At 42.4% G+C, this 9,944-nt stretch overlaps 1 protein-coding gene across 1 annotated transcript; it reads right to left on the reverse strand.

The window, feature by feature from the left end:
• Window positions 1-6,938: 6,938 nt before the first annotated feature.
• On the reverse strand, window positions 6,939-7,245 carry ctxn2 (cortexin 2). The gene has a single exon (XM_076077598.1). It carries the CDS (start codon window positions 7,182-7,184, stop codon window positions 6,939-6,941), a length of 246 nt encoding a protein of 81 aa, XP_075933713.1. The 5' UTR covers window positions 7,185-7,245.
• Window positions 7,246-9,944: the final 2,699 nt, after the last annotated feature.

The following is a 9,944-nucleotide window of genomic DNA, read 5'->3' on the forward strand; positions in this document are numbered from 1 at the left end:
CAGGAATGCTGATTTAAACAGTCAAGGATCAAACAGCAGTGTGGGTCTCCAGTCATCCAACAGTGTTTTAGAAGAGCAGAGTGCTGCATCAACAGGTGCAGCTGTCCTTGTTTATTGACGTATGGACTAGACTAGGATTAGACTTCTAGAGATCTCGTCTGCTGGTCTGAGCTTCTTGTGAGTAAGCTTGGTTTGTCTAAGATGGCCTACCTTTATACCCTGCATCCCAGGGTCATACACTGGCTGCCAATTATTGGCTAACTCTCTAGATCAACCCTCACAAAACTGAGCAAGGGGTGTCAGATATGTCCTTGCTCCATCCTCGGGGACACAAAGGCATTGCTTAACGATTAACCAAGTCATAAACACCAAACGAGAGATAACGGCTCTCATTGCCTTAGTTCTGGAGCATTGATTACTAATAGTATTGTCTGAAGTGCAGAGCAACAGCACATGTTGTCCTGTGGTTGTCGTTTATGGGGCTATGGATATTATTTCCTCACACCTGTGGGCCCTTTGGATGAATCACCAGGACACATCCACAAGGAAGTTCCCACTATAGGAAAATAACTAAGTAGGAAAGATTTCAAGGTTACAAACCCTTCATGATGTCTACTACTGTGGCAGGAAAAGATAAAGCTAGTATGGGATGTTAGAAAACAATACATTCATAACCAATAGGATGTAATCATTAAAACTAGTGTGATAACAAGAGGGAAATTAACCTTATAGTGACTAAGACATTGGGCCCTTGAGTTGTATAACTGATCATGTTATGTTAATAGTATCTCTAATGATTCTCTTTGTCACAATGTGCTAACAGTAAAGTTAATGCGTCGGCTAACGCAGAAGAAATGGCCGTATTCATGAGGAAATTGAGAGTTAATATGAGACCATGAATTACAGGAACATGCCGGAGGCACTTCTTTATAGCCACATGACTTCTAAGGTGCCTTTAACATTCCTTTTAACAGGTAAACTTCCTTATTACTGATACACCACAGTGATTTATGCACACAGTGAAAGGCAGGCTAATGACTCGAGATCTAACCTTGGGTGTACTGCAGGCTGCAAACAAATACTCCAGCACATGTTTTTACATGCACATTGAAAGGAGACAATCGATTTCGCAATCTTTATCACATTCGGAACACAGTGGCTCAACGTTGGTACGATTTTCTACAACAATGATACTGACTGAGTCATGTATCATTGAGGAAGGAAAATTGTCCACAGGGAACGTTATGTACAGCTCTCCTCTTCCTCACTTCTGTTTTATTCAGACTGCAACAGGTGACTTCAACTGGTAAAGGTGATATTAATCCTTAGCTCTGTGTCGCAATTTGCAGTGGTGGTTAATTTAAGTTAAGTACAAATACCTCAGAATTGTACTTAAGTACAGTGGTAAATGTACTTACTTTCCACCACAGCATGTTTTTTTTGTCAGATTTGACATTTATTTTGAGGTTGAAACAGAGGAAGGTTTTGTCTCATACACACTGTCTTTAGTGCAGTTAGAGATCCTCAGGTCCTGCCGACTGTCTGGACTTGAGATTAAGGTGATTCGTTTTTTATTATCAGTGCTGCTGGACTTTTGTCTGCTGTGCTTGAGTGAATTCAGATTTTGCAGTGCTCCTGTGAGAACTGTGTAGCCTCTATGCTGAATCCGTGGCAGCAGGTGCATCTGCTCCAATTTGTACAGAACAAGGGAATCTGCAATTTAGTTAAAAGTCCAAAGTGCTCAAAAGAGGCAGAAAGAAACCCGTTTACTGGATTTATCAAACCTTGCTCTGCTCACTGCAATATGAATCTATCTAAAGGGGTGCAATAAATAAAAGGGCGGGTATTAATCATCTCAGCTATACAGGTGCTGGTCATATAATTAGAATATCATCAAAAAGTTGATTTATTTCACTAATTCCATTCAAAAAGTGAAACTTGTCTATTATATTCATTCATTACACACAGACTGATATACTGTATTTCAAATGTTTATTTCTTTTAATTTTGATGATTATAACTGACAACTAAGGAAAATCCCAAATTCAGTATCTCAGAAAATTAGAATATTGTGAAAAGGTTCAATATTGAAGAGACCTGGTGCCACACTCTAATCAGCTAATTAACTCAAAACACCTGCAAAGGCGTTTAAATGGTCTCAGTCTAGTTCTGTAGGCTACACAATCATGGGGAAGACTGCTGACTTGACAGTTGTCCAAAAGACGACCATTGACACCTTGCACAAGGAGGGCAAGACACAAAAGGTCATTGTAAAAGAGGCTGGCTGTTCACAGAGCTCTGTGTCCAAGCACATTAATAGAGAGGCGAAGGGAAGGAAAAGATGTGGTAGAAAAAAGTGTACAAGCAATAGGGATAACCGCACCCTGGAGAGGATTGTGAAACAAAACCGATTCAAAAATGTGGGGGAGATTCAGAAAGAGTGGACTGCAGCTGGAGTCAGTGCTTCAAGAACCACTACGCACAGACGTATGCAAGACATGGGTTTCAGCTGTCGCATTCCTTGTGTCAAGCCACTCTTGAACAACAGACGGCGTCAGAAGCGTCTCGCCTGGGCTAAAGACAAAAAGGACTGGACTGCTGCTGAGTGGTCCAAAGTTATGTTCTCTGATGAAAGTAAATTTTGCATTTCCTTTGGAAATCAGGGTCCCAGAGTCTGGAGGAAGAGAGGAGAGACACACAATCCACGTTGCTTGAGGTCCAGTGTCAAGTTTCCACACTCAGTGATGGTTTGGGGTGCCATGTCATCTGCTGGTGTTGGTCCACTGTGTTTTCTGAGGTCCAAGGTCAACGCAGCCGTATACCAGGAAGTTTTAGAGCACTTCATGCTTCCTGCTGCTGACCAACTTTATGGAGATGCAGATTTCATTTTCCAACAGGACTTGGCACCTGCACACAGTGCCAAAGCAACCAGTACCTGGTTTAAGGACCATGGTATCCCTGTTCTTAATTGGCCAGCAAACTCGCCTGACCTTAACCCCATAGAAAATCTATGGGGTATTGTGAAGAGGATGATGCGAAATGCCAGACCCAACAATGCAGAAGAGCTGAAGGCCACTATCAGAGCAACCTGGGCTCTCATAACACCTGAGCAGTGCCACAGACTGATCGACTCCATGCCACGCCGCATTGCTGCAGTAATTCAGGCAAAAGGAGCCCCAACTAAGTATTGAGTGCTGTACATGCTCATACTTTTCATGTTCATACTTTTCAGTTGGCCAAGATTTCTAAAAATCCTTTCTTTGTATTGGTCTTAAGTAATATTCTAATTTTCTGAGATACTGAATTTGGGATTTTCCTTAGTTGTCAGTTATAATCATCAAAATTAAAAGAAATAAACATTTGAAATATATCAGTCTGTGTGTAATGAATGAATATAATAGACAAGTTTCACTTTTTGAATGGAATTAGTGAAATAAATCAACTTTTTGATGATATTCTAATTATATGACCAGCACCTGTATATACTCCAGTCAGTATAGTTCTCTTAATTATACCTGCCAATCAGAAATATAATGAAATATCTCCATCAAACATGATCTATTATGTATGCTTTGTTATAGAGAAACTGATCATCAGATATTATTTTCTATATTTTTAAAGAATATTATTTAAAGGTGCATAATCCGAGATTGGGAGCATTTCCATTACTTCTCAACATGGCAGTGCCTTAGCCGGCTCGCAGCCAACGGTGCAGAGCTAGCAGCGCTAACAGTGCAAAGTATGGCAAACACACGCAGAGGAAGAGCGACTTCATTCTCTGCTCAGGTAGAAATGACTCCACTATATCTTTATGTAGCAAATAGTTGTTTGCTGCTCTACTAATGCTCTGAATGTTGTATATTGCTCCTTTTGAAGAATCCTGCAAATGACAAAAGCAAAATAGTAAAATGTCGTTTCGATTCATTTAAAAGTAAATTATTAAACATAACAGCTTTATAATCATTAATAACTGATATGAAACATTAATACGTGTCATGGTAGGTAATCATTGACCTATCCCTTAGAGGTTTTCAACATGGTAAAGTCTAAAATCCAACACAGCCTTAGCTGAGGCTTCAGATTTCAAGTCGGCGTCCGGCTCGTTTGAGAACAGGATTTCATCTATTTGAGGAAGAGTAATTAGTTCATGTCACCGTGGTCAACGTCTGCAGCAGCAACAGAATTCTCCACTTTATCCGCTGATAACGTGTTTTTGTGTAGTGTAAAAAATGAGGTTACATCAAGACTAAAGCATAAAATATTGCCTTTTTTATTATCAAAATATAATATCAACAAAATAATTACTTTGGCCACTTCACTGACCTGATTGCCTCAAGCTATTTTGGGGAATTTACGGTACTGGAGTTCACAATAATTGTATATTACATTGCTGTTTGGATAGCTAGTAATAGAAAGGCTTATTCTATCTATTGGTCTTATCACAACAAATCAAGGACATAGCTTGTGAGGTCCGAAGACCACAAGTTATAAAACTGATGATTGATAATCAGCAAAAGCTAAGGTGCAATATTCAGCTGAGTCATTGGTCCTATACTATGTAACAAGGAGTCTGTTGCATTAGTGTCCTAATAACTTCTGTGTCCCTGAAATCTGAATATTTCTCATCATTTTGATTGTTCCTGATATCTATTTTTCTTGTTGCATGCAAAAGAATGTAAGATCACTTAAAATATGCGTAGTGTAACTATAAAATGTCCTCATAATTCTTCCCTTTATTTGCAAAGATGACGTCAGTTGTCTAACCTTGTTCACAAAGAGGAAGTGATTGGTATTTCAAATGAACTTCAGACAACTTACTGAACACCGAGATATGAAAAAACAATTCAAAGTGGCACATTTGTTAAAATTTAATAGATTTACAACCCTTCCTAGTTGGGTCAGTTATTTTCCTAGGTGGGCTTGTAGACTAAGGAGCAATGGGGCTGTGTATTTTTCCACTAAAATAGATTTCAGATAAGGGTGTCACATAGGTGATGGAGACAATGGTGCAATAACGATCGCATTCATGACGGGTGACATGTGTCGAGGGAGGTGTGTGTGGTGGTCTGGCCTCAGAGTGTGAACAAGACCGTCAGTGCACATACACACACACACACACACGATACGTTCCTGTTAGAGAATCTACTCCTTCCAAGGTTTATTCAAATTTGGATTGTCTCTTTGTGTTGCTCCCTCTCTGTCTGTTGCCACAGCGACGTTGGACAACTACCGGCAGAGTTTAGAAGCAGAGAAGACATAAAGGCTTGACATTTTCGTAAAGATGCATTCCGCACCTCTGCTAAGTCCTGTAGCCAAGACGGTCCCCTAAAGTATCATGCTACTTTGTAAAAACTGATCACACACACACACATTTTATTCGACGTGCTTCGCAGATTGCAATAAGAGAGACAAAAAACAAAGATATTAAATATTTTAAATTGAAGAAATTCTATTTATTTCACATCATTGAATCAAAACTATATCAATGATAAATCTTTACTACCAGCTGAGCAAGCAACAGGTCAGGAGACGATCTGTCATCATGATATGCCACACACACGCGTGCACGCACACACACACACACACACACACATGCACGCACAAACAGGTGCTCTAATGTTTCTAGATGAAGGCACATTAACCCATTGAAGGTCACAGTAAGGCAGATTCACAGCACTAAGGAGAAACCGTAGACCGTAGAAATTAGCAAAGGAACACTCAAATCTTTCACCGGTCTGCCGTATTACAGAATCTCTTTTTACGACTGCCCCGTCCTCCTCTGTCTGGAAGGAGGAGAGCAGGTGAGAAAGGGTGAGCATGGCTGAGAATAGGAGGAAAAAGATGTTCACGTCCAGCGCTGACAGACATCCCACCCCTGTTTTCCATGTGACCTTTTCCTCTGCAGACAGGTAGAGTGAGAGTTTATCACTGTCATTAGAAAACTAGCAGTGCAGAGCGAGTGAGTCCTTCCTAGTTTCCACTCCTCATTTCCTTTAAAAGTTCTTTGGCTTGGTCGCATCAGCCAACCTTTAGACAGAACGCTTGACAGACGGAACCGTTGACAGTCTATAAATCAACATCGTTGTATGTCTTTGCAGACACACTATCGCAAGTAAACAGTTTGAACTTTCGTTTGCGTCATTTAGAAACAGTAACACCACAATGTAAATCACAGTTTGTTCAGTTGCCTTTCACTGCATGATGCCACGGAAAGGACCAATCTGCACACACACGCAGCAGCAGCAGCAGCAGCAGCAGCAGCAGCAGCATTCCTTTGGATCACCAACAGATTGGATTTGATTACTCCACAAAGACATAATACCCTGTATCCAACCATATACATCCCTGTGCAGAACAGCTCTGCTGTGCAGAGGTGCAGCCACTCTGTTTCCCATTCTGAGTTCACATAAGGAATCTTGTCCCTGAGTCTTCAAAATACATCTGAATAATCCCACGTTGCACCCTAATCCCCCACATTGTCCTGCGAGCATCCACCTCTCATCGTCCACAGACATTCAACTTGTGGGTGTGGGTTAAAGGGAGCTTCAGCCATTTCTGTGTAAATCGATGAGCTGAAACGCACACCCCCTTGGCAGAAGAGCAAAGAATATGACACAGCAGCTGCATCACACTCGCTCAGACGCACACAACAACAGACAACTCGTCACACACAGCAGGGAGACTCCACACTGGCTCTAAACTAAAAGTGCACACACATTGAACAACATACGCAGCTTCAGTCTCTTGGTCCGGTCCGTCACAGAGAGATGTCTTAAAGGTGTGTCAGGTGCAATGGTGGTGCAGGGCTGTGGCTTGCGTGTGTTTGCATGTGTGCAAGTGTATCCGTGTGTACATGTGTATATATATATATATATATATGTATGTGTCTATAGGCATTTCTGTTTGTGAGGACATCCATGGATGTGTGTGTCCCTGTGTTAAGTAAGGGCGTACTCAAACGTCCCTTTCTCCAGCCCCTCGATGCCATCGGCCCAGTTGGAGGAAGGCATGCTGCTGTAGGGGTCCAGCAGGATCCTGAAACACCTTACTATCAGCAGCCCCAGGAACACCAGTAGCATCCCCACGAAGGCAAAAGCTGTCTTCTGCTCCAGAGTCAGAGAGTGCACCATCATGTCGTTTCCGCTCATGGCAGCAAGGGAGTGGTTGTAGTGGACGCTACACATGGTAAACCAACATCTAGGTGCCTCATCTCTCCTCTGATAGGGTCAGGCGTTTCGAAGCCTGCATGTTACCTGGACAGAGATCACATGATGGCTTCAGATGAGTGCCGTCTTGTCTCCTCTGCCGTGAGGATCCATTTAATCAACATAATAAATATTACCACGTATAATGAATACACTGTGTCGGCTGGGGGAAATAACAGATATGGGAAGGAGAAAATACAGAAATTCCACAATTAAATATTGTGAAATGAGCTGACCATGAAACGTGAAGGGTTAAAGGTAGCTATAAATAGCCTTTTTTTGAATGTGGTATCAAACAGATGCCCGGAGACTTCAATCTCTCTCTCTCTCTCTCTTTCTCTCTCCCTCTCTCTCTCCCTCTCTCTCTCTCTGCTCCTCTGGGAATTTTGCAGAAAATTACAAAAAGCAAACATGAACAGAAGAGTGAGGGAGACTGCAGGGAAATGTGTTCAGTGATATGAGCCAATGCCAAGGCTACATCCCTTGAAGTCGGGTTAGAATTACAGTGTGTCGCAGTGCATAGCCAGCTGTTAAACACAGGCAAAGCGGCATGGTGTCAATGAAAACGTCACATCTCATGAAGATGTGATGTTATGTATGTTTGGTTTAGAAGAGAGGGCTCTCTATACCTGTTGCGTGCGAGCAGACGCCTGCCATACAGCGTAATTCCATTAGACAAGAAAGCGACGGGGGTTGACCAAACATAATCAGGAAATTGGTGTAGTCACACAGGTGGAAGTCTGCTCCTCTCATTCTTTTCCTCCTTAATCTTTCATATGAACTCAAGCAGCAGGTGGATCGGGTGAGAGGAAGGGAGGGGGTGCGGATGAGAGAGGGAGGGTACATACAGGGAGAATTGGGAAAGACAGACGAGGGAGAAGGAAGTAGGATGATGAGCGGGACATTGCACAAGTATGCATGGTGTGAGAGAGGAGAGAGAGGAGGGGAGTGAGGTAGGGTGAAAGACAAAGACTGCATGGACAGATTCTCAAGTGAGGATGTCTGGGGGGGGGGAAGCAAGCATCTCACCGTCATTATCGTTCCATCCTCACAGACCTGTTGCTGCTGTTTCCTGTGACCAACTCCTCTTTCTTGGAGTCCTCAGACACATATCCATGAATCCATCCATCGCTGACACGCTGCATGTGCGAGGCTAACCTCCCATCTAAACAAAAAAGGCTGTAGAGATAAAGAGAGAAACGGGGAAGCGAGGGAGAGGCTGGATCAAGCTATGATATGTGTCTCTCACCAGAGATACAGCTCCTCTCCTTGTGCTCCCTTACTTGCTGCCTCGTACTGATTATCATTCTGTTTCTCTATCTCTCCCTCCAGAAGCACGCACGCTTGCTCCTGCTGCATGGCAACCACTTGTTAGTCTCACTCCGCTGCCTCAGTCATTCACAACATTCCCCTCCTCAGCAACACTGGGGACGGATGCAGCAGCATAAACAAGCAATCCGCCTCTTCTTTTTCTTCTCTCTTCATACTCCCCTCCCCTGGATTTTTGTGGCTTTTCTAAAAAAAAAAATGTAAAAAAATGACTCCACCAAAATGTGACAGGAATATCATGGTATAGCCAACAATGCTGCCTCTCACCGCTCCTGGCTAGTAAAATGCTGCTGCAAAGGTATTTTTGGTACATCACAGCATCATCCTCCAAGCCTGGTTTGATGATGTGTTTTTTAATTGCTGCAGTTTGCTGTCGTCAAATTGAATTAGCCCCCTCTGCTTAAAGGCTTACGAGCTCCCTGGACCTGCTGAGGGAGAAGAGGCTGGTATTTACTGTAGTGAATGAAAAGCAGTATTGTACAGGAAAACTAGACAGCAGGTCATCTGATTGCCCACTGTAGCAGAATGCAGCAGTGAAGCGGCTGGCCATCGGTTTCCATGTTATGCAGTGCAAATTCATATCAGCGATGTAGTTTATGTCACAGTGGTGCAGTGACTCGGATCTAAGGATAAAGCATGCCGCCATGAGGGAGCTGGTGTTTGATGTGCAATAATTATTGGCTTAAAAATGGTACAGAGAGCTCCATTTCCTTCTTTATTTTGGTTGTAAACAGCAGAATAATTCTCTCAGGGAATATTACAGCAGAATAATTCCCTGAGAGAACAAAAACACAGAGATGAATAACCTCCTTTGCATTTACTTTTACTTCAAAGCTTTATTTTTCTTGGGTCACAGTCCTGCTGTGCTGTTAAAACTTGGCTGTACTTGGGTAGAAATAGTGATCGTGTGGCACCACTGTGATTTGCCGAATGAGTCAGCTACTAAATTTTTATCTCCCATTCATTTCAAGGACAGCTCTTGCAAATTGGATGAGGAGATGTCCCACACTGTACAGACAATGACATTGTTAGACATTTTACCTCGTTGAGGTCGAAATCGTAAACTCTCGTGTAAAGTCACCAGTGATGATGTCACGTTACAGACAGTGTGAATTGTATGTCATTATTAGAGAGGATTTCAGAGGTCCACTCGTGTGAGAATGAACAGAAGTTCAATGACTTGCCTTTATCAAATGTGTGCTGATGTGCTTTGGACTTGTGCTTTGGAACTGTGAAGGTAATCTACACCTGTTGCATAAAGCATTTTCAAAATACTACCCAGCGTTCATAGGACAAAATGATAAAGATTGTTCGACTTTTATCTCAGACAGACAACAGGCCAAGAGCAGAACTGATATTGAGAACTGTAAAACAATGATTCTATGAAGTGCTCTAACAGTATCCCGCTTT

Source organism: Anarhichas minor, unplaced genomic scaffold, assembly GCF_050575085.1.
Source record: "Anarhichas minor isolate MPS153535 unplaced genomic scaffold, ASM5057508v1 ptg000062l, whole genome shotgun sequence".
In the NCBI taxonomy this organism is placed as follows: domain Eukaryota; kingdom Metazoa; phylum Chordata; class Actinopteri; order Perciformes; family Anarhichadidae; genus Anarhichas; species Anarhichas minor.

Bases quoted from the DNA above. Each gene is read 5' to 3' on its own strand.
- ctxn2 (XM_076077598.1), bottom strand. From the start codon at position 7,184: ATGTGTAGCGTCCACTACAACCACTCCCTTGCTGCCATGAGCGGAAAC.